An 18,446-nucleotide genomic window follows, 5' to 3' on the forward strand; every position below is an offset into this window, starting at 1 on the left:
AGGACTTTATTGGGAATGTAAATTATTAACCTTTTGCACTAGCCACCCGGATGACTTGAATAACAACTAGCATGGTACGTGCCCTGGGAGAATCTCATTTCATCTGCACAGGTTTTTAAATGATCACCCCATCACTGTGCTCTCTGAACATCTTCCAAGAGAAGCAAACAAAAACATCTCTTCCTAGATAGCTGGCAGGAACAAGCTTAACATTTTATTCTTTAAAAACATTGTTAAATTATGCAAGTCTGAGGATACCAGTTGGCTTGCAAGGAATGCGTCATAGCAGCAGTTGCTAGTTCCATCTATAGGGGCACAACTTGGATCTATACAGTTGTCTACCACAAGTAACCCCATCTCCTACAGGCAGATAGGACTGGCATACTAAATACCCTCCATAAAAAAGGCTCCAATGTTTTTAGCAAAGGATATTTTTGCATATAAAAAAATCATGGATGTGTGTTTACTCAAGTACATGAATAACTGAACACAGGCAGCAAAAAAAAGTCATAATTTTTACTGTTGCTCAACTATGGTTTAAGAAACGGTACCCTTACCATCCACAAAATACGCACTGTGCCATATACTTTGGTTACTAGAACAGATTTTTAAACCTGAAATCAAAGCTGCAGGCATAATATACAAGTTTCATACTGCATGCTGTGGAACTTACCTAAAGGCTGCAAGTAACGGTGCATAAATTGAGTCTCCATCATACACGTACAAATGGTCCCAACTGCACTCAGTTGCAAAGTGATTAAACCGAAGCCTTAGGATTGTGTTTGGCCTAGAGGGAAAGAAGGGGGAAATGAAGTTACAATTCAAACAATACATAACTGACTGCACTTGCAAGCTGCCGTGATGTGCAGTTCAACTCTCAGAACAACTTAGTTTCTGTATTTGTTCAAGATACGTGGACAAATGCACCTCAGGCATCAGACAGTGGATTCTTTTTTGGCTAGTAATGTCTTCTGCAGGCACGACTATACTACCTGCCTCCCTGCTACCCCCGTTGAAGGTCTAAAAGGTAACAGCGACATAACTGTCCATTTCTTTGTCAATACCAGATACTTTGGTCAAGAAATGGGAAGGAAAGTGGGCATGGAATTCATGTGGACAAGATCTCAAAGGACTGCAAATTACTACACAGTAAGTCGCTTGTCATTCAGTTGATTACTCGCACACATTTCACTCTGGATGACCAATATGCAATTCTCTGCTTGGAGGTGGGTAAGACTTAAACATAGGATGCAAGACAGCCTAACCAAAACACACCGCAGATTTAAAAAGCTTCTCCCAAAAAGAACAGTACTCACTAGGGATGTGAACCGAGCTCCAAATAGATGCCTTAGTGATTTCAGACATGCAGACCTCTTATTACTACAGGGGCCGAGAGAGCTCTAATATGGCCAGGCAAATCTAACCTGGCTAACTCACAAGGTCTTATACAGGTGGAAACTTAGATTATCTGTGAAGATAATGCCAGACACTAACCTTCTCTACAAAAGCCAATGCAACCTGTGCATGTTCCTGAACGATTCCACCAGCCAACATGAAAGGACAACGTTCTTGCTACATCAAGTGCATGAAATTTAGCTTCCCCTGGGACTGACTGCATCATCTTCTTGGGGGGAGAAAATGGGGAATGGAATAGATTGTGTTTCCATGCAACTTGAACAGCTTGAGGAAGAAACTTCAAGGAGGCCCAAAAAGCAACCCTGCCCTTGTGCAACTTTGTATAAGGAAGACAAGGCTATGAGGAGCTGAAGCTCCCCATCCACTACAATGCAACACACACCAAATAAAGCACTCTAAAGTTACAGCGAGTACAGGGAATGGGCTGCCAAAGGCTCACTAGGGAGACTCTTAAGCCCTGCTAAAGGATATTGCTGTTCCAAGAGATACAGGCCCTCCAAAACAAAGGAAAAAGCATGCAAATCATGTTAGGAATCTGAAAGCCCACTGGATCACGTGTGTAGCCCTGGATAGGAAAGCAAAGCAGAGAAATTACCATCATGTGAATCTGTACAGACTAAAGGCTAATAAGCACTCCTCTATTGCTGAAACGAGTATCAAGGAGAGACTTGATGGTAGAAACTCAAATAGAAATCTTCCACTAAGTTTGTAAGTCAGCCAAGCTGGGGCTTTCTTGCTCTGGAACAGAACACTCTGAACTTCAGCCTAAGGGTTTTTGTTCTGTGGACACGAGCCAGCCAGCATCCAGGGCCGTCAAAGCAATACTGCTGGGAGTGACTGTAGGATATGGAAGTTATTCTGCAAGACTGGAGGCTGCACTTAAGGTGCAGACAGAAGTGACAATTTTTGCCAAATCTGGCCCCTGGAAGTGTTCTACAGCCACGACCAAACACAGGCACATGGCTACAGAGCACTTTAAAAGGGCCCAATTATATGAGGGTTCATATAAAGGCACTCCAAACTGGAGTACCTTCATTAACTTCCGTCTGTGCATGCCGGGAGCAGGGCTAGGCAGAGATGCAGCTTCTCTCCCTGAAACAGCCCCAATTTGGAGTCTGATCACCCACCGTTCTGCCCCAACAGCTAATACTTGTTGGGTCAGGAGGATCGGCCTGACTCGTGGTGCTTTCTGTGAAGCACCATGAGTTAGACCCGGGAGCTACATTTCTGTCTGCGCCTTTAGAAGACACATCAGCTCCAAGCACCTGGCCCATGCTGGGACTATCAGAGCCAGTCCTACATCTTTGCCACTGTTTCCTCAGAGCCCTGTCTCTGGGGAATCAGACAAAACATCTATGATGGTGATGCTACTCCTTGGATTAACTGGACTCCCTCTGGAAAACTTCACTTGCAAAAGATGGTCTGTCAGAGTGCAACTTTGCCTAATCACGCAAAATTGTCTGAGAACTGCTTGCTGGGTTAATTCACCATGGCGTTCTGAAGGACAGGAAGGTGCAGAGCCACTGATATGATCCGATTCATAATTCACAAATTTGGGAGCAAAACGGCTTCCTCCCAAAGCAGAGATAATATTGGCTCTGTCTGTTGCTGACGTAATACGTAGGTGTTCAATTATCAGCACCTAGAACAGGGGTGGACAAAATCAGGCCCATGGCAGACTCCATTTTCCAGCAGCCCCTGCCCTCCACGGAGACCTGGGAGCAGCAGGGCCATGACAGCCTGCGGCCGCGGCACATCCGCACTCCCAAGGTGTCCGTAGAGAGTGGCATGGGCAGGGTGGGGAGCTGCTCTGGGGCCAGGATCTTGCAGTGGTGACAGCGCAGGCCAGAGTCAGGGTCCTTGCCTTGAACTTACAAAGAAGGATGCATTTGTTGAGATAACGATGCAGACAGCCCATCCCTTTTCTTTGTGACAAACAAATAATGAAGGTAAAACCCTGACCCTGAACCATGAAGTCACTTCCCTTAACAGGCCAAGTTGTAGATGGCATTTTACTACTACTTTCAACAACAGGCCCCTTGAAGAGGAACAATACAGGATGGTAAGAAGCGACTAGAAAAGTGTAAAGTATCCCTTTGTTGACAATCTTCAGCAGTCTGAGCCCAGGTGGTGGTGGCTGTAGAGGACACTGGTTTGCAAGGCTGCATCCCAGCAAGGCCAAAGTTAATGAGCATATGGATATTGGGCTGGTCTTCTTTTGAGATTTGTGCTTTTTAGAGACTCCTTTTATCAGCAAAGAAGTCCCTCTAAGATCACTTATTTTGAAAGCCCCAGAAAAGAGGGAACATGAGTGAAAGAGGAGCTGCTCCTTATTCAGAATCTGACCAATTCAGCTTTTCTTTACAGATTTGGAGCAGCAATCTCATTTAAAACCAAGCTGCTTCGTGCATCATAGCTGACCATTCACAATTTGAAAGAGAGAGGGAAAGACTGGTTTTGTAACTGGTGCCAGCGCACACACAAAAAGAAGTCCAACAAAACTTGTGACCATTATGCCATGAATCAGATGACAGTCAGAGGATACACATTAGAAGTGCCATTCCTAAAAATTACTGGAAAACAACTACTGTAACCAACAGATCATTGCAATAATAAAAAGGAAAGAAAGTTGAGGGTCTTTCACAGTTCAGAAGACTTTTGGGAAAAGGTCACCTGTTCCTCTGAAGTCATTATGGTCTAATGAGTAAATATACATTTGAAGCGCAACAAAAGTTCAATATTTCTATAAAAATTGAATTTTCATGTACAGAAGATTTTTTTTTTTTTAAGTTTGATCTCTCTACTTATAGCATTATGAAAAAGTTACCAAGGCAGTTAAGCAAAATACCTGAAACCAGGATATCTGGAGGATTTGCAACTGTATTATTTAAGACATTTTTACACAGATCCAAAGGAGTTTGAATCAGGTGTGCAGACTTAACAAGAAGCAAGTTTTATAAAGCAAACTTCGGAAACTTGGATTCAGAAGGGAAAAGAAACAGTTTCTTGTACGAGTGTTTTTCCCCTATAAAATTTCATAAAAGATGAGCAAAACAAAATGTCAAAAACAAAATATTCATTTAACTGTATAGCAGGTAAAAGAAATTACTGCAAACAAAGCCCCGGGAAATGAAGATGTGGCTACTTACCTCCCTTCAATAAGCCACGTGCATTTTGTTTTGTATTTGTAATTTCCAGGCCCATCTGTTACATACCCAGAAGGTCCTGTTAACCTGCAATTAAAAAAAATTACAAATGTAGGTTTCCAATATAATTAAATATTACAGTCAAAAATAAAAAAAGACTTAGCTTTAAAAAATATAACCAGAATTAAAATGCCCAGCAATTCTGTTTTCATGTATTGAAAGGCTATTACAAAAGCAAGCAAGTAAATAAATGCAACATAAAATGGGTCAGGTAATTAGGATTCTGGTACTGTACTCTTGGTCTGTCTTTTCCCAGTAGCCAGCCTACTCTTATGCTATGCCAGGGAAGTCAGTGCAGCAGTTCTCCATCTCCTTCTCAGAGCAGAGATTCAGAAAGCCTATTTAACTAGATAACTGAAGGCAGGTATAGCAAGAACATGATTTGTTCACACAAACTGCAAAACTGCTCCCAAAAAACACCACTTTCAGGACAGGAAAAGAATTATTTTCCGAAGAGACGTCTCAAGGGGAACTCTAAGTTTCTTCTAATTCGCTCTGTTATGATTTCCCGCGTTTCGCACCATTTAAGAAAATAACCCATCCTTTCCAGAACCAGGGTCAGTGATATCACATTTCTCCTTTGAAGACTGAGGATACATGCCCAGGGTAATCATCCCTGTTCGCCACGTTAGCTTGCGACTGCACAACTCTGCCTCCTTGGACAGTCGAAGATTACCCTTCATCACCATGACGAAGCACATCCCAAACAGGTGATTTCAGATGCTTTTTCAGATGCACAAAACCCAGCACTTGAAGTGATTGCATAAAAATAAACCCATGACTTAGATAGGAACCAGGGAGTAAGAAGATGCTCCAGTCAGTAATCAGTATACTGTTGTGGGCTGAGATAATAAGCTTGATTCAACTGTACAGTTCCTCCATGTGCCCCCCCCCTGCTTCCTAGAAGTTAACTACCTCCAAACCAACATTCAAACCAATAGTTAAGACCCAGGCCTGTGGGGCTTTTGCAGCTGGCACAATAATAGTGTACTATGAGCAACACAAATGCAAATGTTAAGGACATAAAATCCAGTCTTAAAGAAAGGCAGGAGAGAAATCCAAATGCAAAAGCAGGTACCCAAGTATAACCTCATAGGTTAAGACTAAGCAACTGAGTAGCTGGAAAAAAGTTGGGTTTTTTGCAACTCAGTTTGTCTAATAAAAAGAGATCACATCTACCCAAAGAACCTTGCCTGCCTATGTCTGGAGACCAACACGGCTACAACCAAAACCCCAGAAAGATTAAGCAATACATCTAGCAAAAGCAGGCTAGATGTCCTCAGATTAAAGCAGGGGCGTCAGATCGGCTGACTCCAGCATACAGAGCCCCATCATCCAGCCTGTGGGGCTGCCTGGTCTCGGAGCGGCCACATATGCCAGACTCATGCACATCTGAGCAAGCATAATGAGCACAGAGCCAATCCGTAGGCCTGTTCTAGCTCATGCACCTGCCCCACATGCCACATGCAGTCTGCTTGCCAAGTCCGACCGAGTTGGATACCTCCGGGCTGGCGGAAATGCCTTTACACAGAGAAGGTGCACATCTCGAGTGCCCTGACTTTGCCTCTTTCCAGCTCCTGCCTTTACCTCACTCATCTTGAAACAACACGTGATACTCTGCCTCCTGCTTTAAGTAATGAGGAGTCCTGTTATTTCAGGAACTGTGGAAATCGGAGCTTTCTGCAGGAAATAAAAGTGAAAAAATTCCAACCAAATCTTCCCGCGTGTACTCGACTGGAAGGAGGATCGGGTATGCCTTCCAGCATACACCAAGCCAGCTTCGTTCACCTTCCCTTACATGCCAAGCTCTTCCGGCATTTACGCCATTGTGTTCTCTATGCACCTGGATTCCCTGGAGCTTACGAGATTCAAAGCGAATGTTACAGGACCCAGAGGAGACTATACTGGGTCCTGCTGCTGGAAGAGCAGCTGAGTAACTCAACTATACCAACGACCTCTTCCCACCACAACTGTCTCCAAGGGAAAAACAGCCTGACAGTAGCAGGAGAAGAAAAAGGACTCTAGGTTCACTCGGGTAACAACAGGGTAACAGCTGAATTAGTGGTAGGCACTATTCACCCCCTAGACATTCAACAAACACTGAAGTGCAATATTCAGGCAACTGCTGATTATTATACAGAACTGAGAGACAAGAAAGAGGCGCGCTAGAGAAAAAGGGAAAAAAAAATTCATGAATATTTGCAAAACATTTTGCAGGCATTCGTACTATGTACAAGCGCTAGGTATTTTCAGATAGGTGAGGATGATGTTCAGAGTCAGAGACAATGAAGGCTTTGTGAAGCTTTGGTCGCCAACTCGATTCGGAGATTTGGCCCGATTCAGCAGCCGAATCTCCAAATCTAATTGGGAGACCCATTAAAAGGTCCGAATCTAATCTGAAGCCTCCAAATCGATTCAGAAAAAAATTGGGGAGATTCGGATCAGCCAGGCAGCTGCAGGTTCTCCCGCAGCTACTCTGGCTGTGCCCGACTCTCCCTGGGCAGGAGGAGCCGCAGGAGAAGCCCCTATGGCTGCCCTGCCCAGCCCCATTCCCACCCAGCACTTAAAAAAAAAAAAGCAAAAAAAAAAGCCCTGCACTCACCAGCTCTGGCAGCAGCAATCAAGGCTCATGGTAGAGCCCGCATCCCCCATGCAGCACAGGGCAGTGGGGGAAGCAACCTGGCACCTGCAGGGCAGCGCGGTTCAGCAGGGCGCCACACGCTGTCTAGGAGCTGGGCCCACTGGGGCTAAGCGGTGCCAAGCTCCAGATGACTGCTGGAGTCGCCCCAGCTCCCAGATAGCGCACGGTGTCCTGCCAGGCCATGCTGTACCGACACGATGCGACAGCTGCCGCATGAGTGCCAAGTGATGGGGGTCATCCCCACTGCCCCCTACTGCATGGGGAGGGGCTCTGTCACAAGCCCCCAATCACCACTGCCAGAGCCAGTGATTGCAGGGGGTGAGGCCCAGCACGGCAGCCATGGGGACTTCTCCCGTGGCTCCCCCCACCCAGGGAGAGGCAGGCACAGCCGATCCAAATCGGCACCGAATCTCCAATTCCGAGTCAGCCAAATTGAACGGGGACAGTTATGCAAATCACCAAATCATATCACTGGCATCCGAATTGGCCGAACCTGAACTAAATACTTCCCTATTTACATAGGCCTACTGGAAGGGATCTCAGGAGGTCACATCTAGTGCAACCCCCTGTTCAAAGCTGGACCAACCCCAACTACATCATCCTTGCCAAAGCTTTGTCTATCTGGGTCTTCAAAACCTCCAAGGATGGAGGTCCACAACCTCTTTGGGTAGCTTGTTCCAGTGCTTACTAAAAAGAAAACTGCATGTGAATCTGCAATAGGAACATGATGGCTTGAACTAACATTAATCAAGACAATATAAGGTAAGTCAAAACTACATTTTAAAACCATCTTCAAAGGAGCCTGATATTTGAATTGAGCGCGGTTATTTTAATTGATGACCTCTTGTCAGAAAATGCAGTTACAGCTAAATGAAATCATTTCCTCAAATTACTTATTGAGATATTAGACTAGGCAACTAATTATCATCATCGTGACACGCTGATGCACGGCAGGCTCACACAGGAAGTCTGGACTCCTGGTAACTAGCAGAAACTAAGCAGTGCTAGAACTACAAACGAATGCCTTCCCATTCCCAGAAAAGTGGACGTATTGATTACTACTTGGGTTAATTGTTACTCTCATCAAGGCAAAGCTCATTTTCCTTGAGAAGACACCCACCCTACCAAATGTCAACTGTCATCCAGACAACAGCAACGTTAGTTCATCTTATATGTATGCTTTAAAAGAGACCATCAGCTAGTTATCTCCTACTTGTACCAAGATGCAGACTGTAGCTATAATCTCTCTCTCCCATTACTTTCCATGGGGCCAAATAGGCTGAAACACCATTGACACTTAGGACTCGCATAACATGAAAAGTCCTCAGCCTTGGGCCACTAAAGAAAGAAAAGGCTGGGTTTGAGCTGGCAGATCTACCACGCTTACTAGCGCAGAATGAACCGACACCAAGTTATAATTCTTTGCCCCTTTTTCTCTCTTTAAATGCTGATTTACACTGCGCAACATCTTTTCAATGTGGAGTTGCACACACCCTGAAAAAAAACAAAGAGTGCCATGAAATTTTAGGGAAGAAGGAGAGATTAAGACCCTCCAAGTCAAAACAACTGTGGCACAATATGACTGATGCACATAAAGCAAGAGCAAGTCATTTTAATGTTCCCGGCTCACATTAAAAAGAAGCAGACCTGAACCAGAAGCCAACGGAAACTTTTACAAGAGATTTCTGGCATCAAAAGCATTTTAAATGCTATTCAAAATGTTCAAATAACATTTTCTGGCAACAGCACAGCCACAAGATATGCCACTGGAGTATATACTCCATTTCCGAGGAGCGTCTAAATTCCAGAGAGGGAATTTCACTAGAGTGCACTGGAAACACTTGGACGGGCCTCGTGCCATCAGAGAACACAGTTCCAGCTAAATAAAAGCATTTCACAAAATTATGCTGATCTCAACCCCCAAAAAACTGTTCTGGAGACCAAAAAAAGGGAAGTTTCATTAACGTTAGAAGTCCCAACGTCAACATTTTTCTGAACAAAGTCTTTTAGTTCTTCGTTTCAAAATGGCTCGTTTCAAAACCTTATTTTTGTATTGTACAAAGTAGAGAGAGGAAAAAGCCAAGAGGAGGCTCTCTTTTATTGATTGCTTACAAGTTCTTTTGGGGGGGTTGCTCCTTAGTCTACAAAGCAAGAGATTTCCAAATCCATCATGAAACAAACGCCTATGTTCCACATGGGCCTGTGCTTTATACTTGCCAACTTTATACACCTAAAGCAGGGTTGTTCAACTGGGCTGCTTGAAACCCGGCATCAGTTCTACATCTAGGCCACCGAAATAACGACCTATTTTCAGAGGCATGCTGCACGCCCACATCTTACATCTATGAATCTTCAACAGAATGGTTTTCAATCCTCGGCCGTGGTGAAATCAGACCGGTTATTTCCTTTTTTAAAGAAATACGGACTCGGGTCTCATTTTAGGCACTGCTGTTGGAAGGCTTAGAAAAAAGGGCCAACGTTTGCACCTTTTGAACTACAAAGTGCTCTGGCGTTTCAACTCGGACGACCCTTTTGCCTGCATTTGATAGTAAACAGACTTTGGAAGCTCAAATAAGCCTCACGAACTAAAAAACAACCTTATGCAATCTGAGCGCTTTACCCAAGGTTCACTGTCAACAGCTTCCTCTGGAAATAATTACCGTAACATTCGCCACAAAAACAGTATCACGGGCAATGTGTACTCCAGCCCCAGCCATGTCAGATCTAGGGAAATCCGAAATGCTTCAGCACTGACAGAATTTGCAAACAGCATAAAACCAAAAATGCATTTTTTTTTCCCCCTAAAAAGACTAGGAACAGCTTGACGCAATGCAATTAGTCCACACATCTGTAAATGATCTGCATTCCTCCCTAACCTTTAAAACATACGTCATGAATCACAAAGTACTCGCCCATATTAACAAGCATTTCCAAGAGTATTTTCAACCCTTCTCAGAGCAAAACACAACAAAAAAGCTGAAACTAAATTGGTGCTTTTATTGCAGCCTGCTATTAAAACACCGCACATGCGGTACGTGCACACTTACTCTAGGAACAAGGAGAAATGTTCAGTCCAACCAGGAAGCTACAGCTGCGTTAAAGCTTTATCTTTAAATTCAATGGGAAAAAAAACAGGTTGTAAAAGGCTCCTAAGACGAGCAAAAAAAGCCAAAACAAAACACACTCCAAAATCCCCGCTCACTTCCAACACGGGTCCTGTCTTCACTACACAAATCTAACACGTTTAAGTACAATACTCGAGTCAAGTCATACTCTAAACCAGTGGCTGCAAACCCTTTTTGTACCAGGACCCGCTCACAAACATCGATGGCCAGTCCCAACCCAGTGCCACCCCTCACCCCCGTCCCGCTACCCCCAAGTGTGTCGGGCACGGGGGACCCCAAGCAGCCCCTTGCAGGCTGCAACTCTGCCGGCCTGAAAGGGAAAACCAACAGTTTCCCACCTTTTCCTTCTTTAAAGGAGGACCCGTTTTTTAAAAGTTTGTTGATCCATTTTTCAAGTTTGTTCACAACCCTTCCATATATTCTTGGGACCCGCTTTTGGGTCATGACCCATGGGTTGAGAAAGGCTGCTCTAAACCAGGATTTATTCAGTTCTATTTAAACAGGATCAAAATGTGAACATATGCTAAGTTTGGTAAGGAACTGTGCAGCATGCTAGCCAAGCAGGACTTAAACTTGAGTAGAGAAAGATGTCGTATGATATACGGTGGCATCCAGATGGCTGCACACAGGCACCGGACAACACGCCACTTCAATCGTTATCACCCAAGATCTCTTCACCGACATGGTACGAGGTGCAAAGTTCAGCAGGATCCTACGTTACCATCTGTCAATACCTCTCATACTGTCCCGCCCACTGATATCGGTATTTTGTGTAGCCCCATTTTCTTACCTACTAGTTAACTGTGCATAGTCCACAATTTAGAATGGTTTCAGGTCTGATCATTTCATCCTAAATGAGTAGAGCTCTACAGCAAATACTATTAGCTTTTTTAGGCTTTAACCAGAGGAAGTTGCGTTTAGCTTCTATATTGACCAAGGCAACCAGCTTCCAAACTGTAAGGATCACAGGTAACCAAGGGAAGAGGAGTACACACGATGTAGGTGAGAGGAGATGCTCAACACCTACAGAGCTTCAAAATGGTTTTGGAAAGTGTCCAGGATGGAAAAATTCTGCAAGCATTCCCTCCGGCTTTAAAAATCAAACACCTAAGACATCTAAGCAACTGGTTCAAGCACTACCAGATGGCAAAATTTTAATAGTACTGGTGCAAAATTTTCAAAAGCAGCTAAATGACTGGGAAGCCTAAGTGCGATAGACTTTTAACTGGACTTTGACACTTAAGAATCTAATATTTTTTTAATGTGAGGTGGGTGATAAGCATTTTTAAAACAACAGAACTGCTTCTTTTATATACATCTGAAAAGCTGGATATAGTTGTATAGATACACGAGATGAGGTTGATGTCATTTATCTGGACTTCAAGAAGGCCTTTGACTTGGTCTCCCATGATGTGCTCATGACTAAGCTGGGGAACTGTGGTCTCGACCATCTCAAGGTCCGATAGCTCGGGAACTGGCTCCGGGGTCGGACCCAAAGTGTACTAGTTGATGGGAACAAATCAACGTGGCACAAAGTTACCAGTGGAGTCCCTCAGGGCTCAGTACTCGGGCCAATACTCTTCAATATCTTCATTAATGACCTGGATTTCGGCATCAGGTGCAGACTGGCAGAGTTCGTGGACAACACTAAACCATGGGGGAAGGCGGTCACACTGGAGGACAGGCTGGGGATACAGGCCAACCTGGACACACTTGCAAAGTGGGCAGACCAAAACGTGATGGCATTCAACATAGATAAATGCAGGGTACCCCACCTTGGGAGAAAAAACAAGCATCATACTTATAGGCTCGGTGGTGCTAAGCTTGATACCACCACGACCTAAAAGGACTTGGGGGGGGGGAGCGTCTTGATCAACCACAGAATGAACATGAGTCCCCAACGCGATACCATGGCCAACAAAGCAAATCAAACTCTGGCATGCATCTACGGATGGATCTCAAGCAGAACCAGGGACATCATCCTCCCCACTCTACTCAGCCTTAGTGAGGCCGCAGCTGGAGTAGTGTGTCCAGTTTTGGGCCCCCCACTTCAGGAGGGATGTGGATAAGCTCGAGAGAGTCCAGAGGAGAGCCACCCGCATGATCAAAGGCCAAGAGAGCAAGACATATGAGAAGAGGCTGAGGGACATGGGACTCTTCAGCCTAGAGAAGAGAAGGCTCGGGGGGGAACATGGTGGCTGCCTATAAGTATATAAGGGGGGTGCATCAGGATCTGGGAGAACAGCTGTTCACCCGGGCTCCCCAAAGGATAACTAGGTCTATTGCCCACAAATTTCTAGAAGGCCGATTCAGACTCAACATAAGGAAAAACTTCTTTACCGTCCAAGAGTCCAAGGTCTGGAACAGACTCGCCCCAGAGGTGATGCAAGCACCTATTCTGGACTCGTTGAAAAGGCGTTTGGATGCTTATCTTACTGGGATCATCTGTTCCCTGCAGACTTCCTGCTTCTGGCAGGTGGGCTGGACTCAATCTCATGAGGTCCCTTCCAACCTCTAATGTCTATTAAATCTATATCTGAAAAGGAATCGAGCCCTAAACGCTGTGCACTTCGATGTTTGACAACTGAAAGGCAAGGCGAGATATTGCAAAGAGGTAACAGGCCAACAGATTTTGCTGAAAAAAAATGATGCTAAAAACTTAAAATAAGAAATGTTTTCATTTACATTTTTTTTTCCTATATTTAGATAGTCCCAACTGGTTCCAGCAACCCAAACAAAGGGCAATGGTTAACAAAAAAAAAACTCACTAAACTAACCAATCAAATAAGTTGGGCAAAACTGAATGAAAAGCATAAAGCAAAAACCATGACATCTTGGATCCAACATTATTAATACGAGAAGGGTATGTTTCGGAAACACAGATTAACGTATTGATGGAATTCCTCGAGTTACACAGACAGCAGCCAGACTAATACTACATGAAAAGATTTCAACACAATTATTTCAAGTCTCGAGTAGCTCTCACTAACAATGCATGCAAGGCAGAAAGCCAACAGATTAAACTGACATTATGACAATAGAATTACCACGTAATTTGAATCATCTGTTTCCGAAGCACAGCAGCGTTTCAAGTGAACTAGATATCAGTGACAAGCCACAGAAAATACTTGCCTTCTACCTACAGAAGTGGCACTGGAGAAATGATGCAAATCTCCACCCTTCCTTCTTTTTACTCACCATCAGACCTACACCAAAGGCAGCATAAGAACATAAGAAGGACCACACTGGTCAGATGAATGGCCCATTTACCCCAGCATCCCTTGACACTCAAGTTTTTAAACCTCTGACCTGTACTTCTCTTCCTGTTTCGTCACCCTTCGATCCAAGAATTTAGTTTTATATTTAGTGCCCCCACTCTAACCACTGGGTGATGAGGGGTGCAGTTCCTGGGCCCACCGTCACCATGTAGCAAATATGCCCGTCTCCAAAAACGGAAAAGCAGTAGATGCTTTACAGAATAAAAGCCTAGATAAAGCTAGGGTATATACTTCCATCTCTATGGTCCTAAGATGCAGTCACCAGGGAGGCCGGTTCTGATGTGGATGCCTATCTACCAGGCCTGAAATGAGACCACACATCCATCCCATAGAAGTCATTTAATACCCATCATTTTAGCTGAATTTGAACTGGTGACCTAACCCTGAAAGATTTTGTATCCCACCACCAGTCCAAATGGCATAGCCTAACAGTGCATCACAGGGGTATCAAACTCATCTAGCCAGGCAAGCCAGATGACTGGCCCGGGACCACTCCAGGGGCCAGATGAATGGGGCCATATAATGAGGTTGCATGGGTCGTATCTCTGACACCCCCGGCATACAGCTTTGCTTATTTTCCCCACAGAGCATACCAATGGTTGGAGTTAAAGACAACGCACATTTAGAGTAGGATTTAAGTAGGTCCTTTATTTAAAACCGCAGACAAAAAGCTGTTGCCAAAAATAAAACAGGAAGAAAGAGGTAAGCATGCAGTCATGAAACCACGTCTTTGCATACATTTGCATGGGTAACAATAACATTTTCTGGGTTATAAAGCAACCTCCTGAATCTTTCCAGAGCTTCCCGCAAAACTCAGGATTGTCTATGTTACCGCAGCCACAAACGGCACCTAGCATCTCAGCCTTAATGCTTCCCAACCTCCCTCATTTAAAGTTCAGGAGAGGTCACTGAAAGACTTGTGTGTGGTTGTCTCCTAAAGCCATTTGGGCCCTTTAGCCTGCTCCACCCAGGTCATGAGGATAAAGGGGCCAAAGTGAGGTTGAGTATTTTGTTCTAGATTTAGCAATTCTCATTTTCATGTTGTTTTTCCCTTTGATGCACTTTGGCAGTAATAAAGACCAATTCTGTTTCACAAAAATCAAGTGACTGACAAAATTAATTTGATGCTAGAAATGTGGTTTCTTCAAAGCAAAGAGCAGCCCTGCCCTCAAGCAGGAAATATATACAAAATAGGGAAAGTAACTTCCCAGCTAAGATTTGTGGACAAAGACGGAGATGGAAGATATGCCAGCAAAACCGAGCGGACAGCTAGAGAAAGCACGTAAGGAAAAGAAGCATGACTACAGCCTCCCATATCTAAATCACAGCAGCAAGAGATGTCCTTAGTATTTCCAAGCTTTCTTCAACCCTTCTTCCCCCCCAAAAAAACTCAAAACGGTCTGTGTTATACCAAAGATCAGGCTAGATGATTTAATGGCCTCTTCTGGCCTGAGCTTATGAACAAACATTTTAAAACAAAGCTTCCTTCCAAACTGGCCACCGGTCCTGTCCCAGGATCTTGCTCCTTAACCACCCATCACACCGACCCTCCGCCAAACCAGTTCATCCAGGTCACCCTCTCCTTTCTGACCAAAACTGAGAGCAGGTACCTCAATCCACATCCTCCTTGGCCTATCAACACTTGCAAGCTACTCTGCTCTTCTTCTCCTCCCTTGGCTTTTGCCAACTAAAGCACTCTTCATCTAGGGGTGCCAAACTCATTTTGTTCTCAGGGCCAGATTCAGCCCGTGGGCCGGATCCAGATCTGCCTGTTGGGGAGGCGAAAGGTGGCAACATTAACTGCAATTAATCAGGGACCTGCAGGGATTAACACAGCCGTTGCTCACCCTGCCGCCTCCTATACAAATCCCCACCATGATACTGGACTCCCGCTTGCCCCACTCCCTTCAAGAGCCCCGAAGGCCAGATGACATGCGTCTTTGACATCCCTGCCTTAAAACTCTCGCTAGATCATACCAGCATCCTCCTAGTCGCTCCTAATCCCAGCTTCAACTCAGCCCTTTCTTTAAAACACCAAGTGACAACTAAAGTGCACTATATCTTGAAGGCCTAGGCTCTCCTTTCTGCCCACTCAACTAAAGCCATCACCCAGCTCACATCTTCCTGACAGCAACCTCCCTTCCTTCTGCCCTTGATGGATCCCATCTTTGTGCTCTAGAATTAGTTCAGAACAGTGCTGGGAGGAAAAAAAGGCCTCATATTTGGCCATTTCAACCAGATTAGATAATTTCTGCAGCTCTCTGCAATCCCCTCCCAGAGCTGTGTACCATGTTCGAGTCATGGTTTCACCAATGCAGTATCTGAATGTAAAAAGCAACTCAGAGCTCATACTCACTACTTTTTACATTTCCAAATGCCACACTTGCCTTTTTTTGCCACCACAGTGCATTCAAAGCTCATGATGAAGGGTTGCTCCACTAAGACACTGTCACTCTCCCCTAAATACAGGCCCCTACTCTAGGCCTGCACCATTCCTTGTTGCTAGATGCATGATGTTGCTTTTGGCTGTATAAAATAAAAGGTTTTATTTGAACAGGTCCAACCTATCAAGCAATCAAGATTGCACCGTTTGACTGCACTCAGCATGATTATCCATTCCATCAATTTGTATCTCGTCCAGAAGTGTTATTGGCAGCGATTTTGTTTTTCTACTAGATTATTGATGAAACTATTAAATAACGTTAGGCCTAAAACCAACCCCTGTGGAATTGCACTAGTGATCCTCCACTTACACACGCATTAACTGGCACCTGGAGTCACCTATAAAAGTGAACATAGATAAAGTGAGTCGGCCAAAATTTGAATTGGTTCAAACAAGAGGGTTTCTTCGTACAACACAGACTATATGAAGACTAGAACTGGTAAACAAGGGAAGGGAACCGGATATTAATGAACAAAAAACGGTAGGACAGCAGGTCTAGCTTCAATTATGGGATGAGATATCCAACCGATCGGGCTCTTTAGGAGTCCCTAAAAAGTTGTATGAACTAGGAAGCCCTAGCAGACTGCTTCAGAGAAAGGCTGGCAGGCCTTTGCTTCACAGACCTTTGTGACAAGTGTGGATCCCTGGGACATCGCGACCAAGATATTTAAGAAAACGCTCCATCATTACCAGTGAAACAGCAAGGACCCCAAAACAGGATATTGCTTTGTTTGGCCTTCATCCTGCATTCCTATTCCCCCGTTCCCAACCATTTTCCTCTAGCTGTGCATTTTCCAAACTCATTTTTATTAAACTAGTTTGAAGTCATATGTTTAAACCAGCGCGACACTTCATTTTGATCAGACTCTAGCCCTGCATCTGCTAAGATTTAAGCCCCAAATAGATCAGGCGGTGATAGACACATTATGTTAAAGACTTGCTTTCGATGGCTTCAACATAATGTTTGCCACCCGTGAATCTCCCAGTTTCAATCAGTGCGTCTGGCAGTCGCTTCCCTCTTGCTCATTATTTCTGCCTCCATTCTGCTTGAGAGTTAATTGTAATTCAGACTCGGTTGCAAACAGCAAGCAAGGTTTGCCTACTGATATTTCAGCAGTTTCCCAAAATTAGAAACATACCATTATCCAAAAATGTATCTTAAATACATGTGAAAGTGCTTAAATTACAGTATACTGCACCTGTGTACCTTGTAAATATGGCATCATAATTATAATTTTTAAAGCCACACATGTTCAGAATTTATAGTCGCATCAATAGTCTCCCCCAGCTCAACAAAACTGCTTGAGTTATTCTTTTTAAATTTAAATGCAGATAATATGACTGGTCTGGTCACCTAATTGTACATGTGCACTGTGTGATGGATGGGGGTCCGATTTCCCAATATATACTCAACCTGGCAGGATGGGAAGAACCAGAAGTACTTTGGAAGCTTATGAGCAGCCCCTGGGAGCAAAGAAGCACCCGAACCTGCTCCACGGCCATGCATACATTCAACTAAGACAACAATTTGCAGCAAAGAATGAATAAGGCACTCAGCCATCCAACTCCCCAATGCACGTTAAGCTCCTCCTGGTCATCCCCCTCCTTCCCAAGACTATGGAAATGGATCTCAACATTGCAATACGGGCACCTGGAAAGTAATTGCTTAGGTCAGGGGTGTCAAGCGCATCCAGCACTGAATGAGGGTCCCTGGACGAGACCATTCCAGCCCATGTGAAACACCCAGGGTCCTGGGGCTTGCTGTGTGCGCATGAGGAGCCAGCATGGAGCAAGTGCTGCCCATGGTGCGCGGGCTGGATCCGAGGTTAGTCCAGATGCCACATGCAGTCAGCACCCTAGCCACACTGTGCTATGTGGCTCCTTCGCCCTGGCATGACCCAATCTGGACAGGCCCCAGAGCCAGTGCACATAGCTGGTCCAGCAGGGCGTTGCATGCAGTGCATGCCCCATGCCAGCCCCGTGCTGCATGCAAGGTGCATGGCACGTAACCCAGCATGTAGGTCACATGCAACGGGCAACACCAGGGTTGGCACATGAGCTCAATCCAGTGACCCACAAGACATGTTTGACACCCTCTTGCTTAGGCAAAACCAACCTGAATCAGAAGCAGCAACCCCCTCCTCTCCCAGCCCCATTTTCTTCTAGTTTCAAGCTGGGAGCTGATTCCCAGTCCCACGATCGAGGACAGCAACTGATAGCTGGGAAGTAAAACCTGCGGAAAAGTTCAGGCCAGAAATCCATCGGGTTTTAATTCAGGTCGGGCGACCTATGGAGTGAAGGCTTGCCAAGGCAGTCGTGTTCCCCTTTCCCCCCTAC

At 44.8% G+C, this 18,446-nt stretch overlaps 1 protein-coding gene across 3 annotated transcripts in view; it reads right to left on the bottom strand.

Moving 5' to 3' along the window:
- Positions 1–18,446, bottom strand: part of ATRN (attractin) — a 245,943-nt gene that overhangs the window by 179,038 nt on the left and 48,459 nt on the right. For all 3 annotated transcript variants that reach the window (XM_014597094.3, XM_019495622.2, XM_019495624.2), the window contains exons 2-3: positions 4,566–4,649; positions 674–787 (exon numbers count right to left, since the gene is read on the bottom strand). In XM_014597094.3, coding sequence (XP_014452580.1) covers positions 674–787; positions 4,566–4,649 — 198 coding nt within the window. The remainder of the gene's footprint in view (positions 1–673; positions 788–4,565; positions 4,650–18,446) is intronic.

Source organism: Alligator mississippiensis, chromosome 2 (assembly GCF_030867095.1).
Source record: "Alligator mississippiensis isolate rAllMis1 chromosome 2, rAllMis1, whole genome shotgun sequence".
Lineage (NCBI taxonomy): Eukaryota > Metazoa > Chordata > Crocodylia > Alligatoridae > Alligator > Alligator mississippiensis.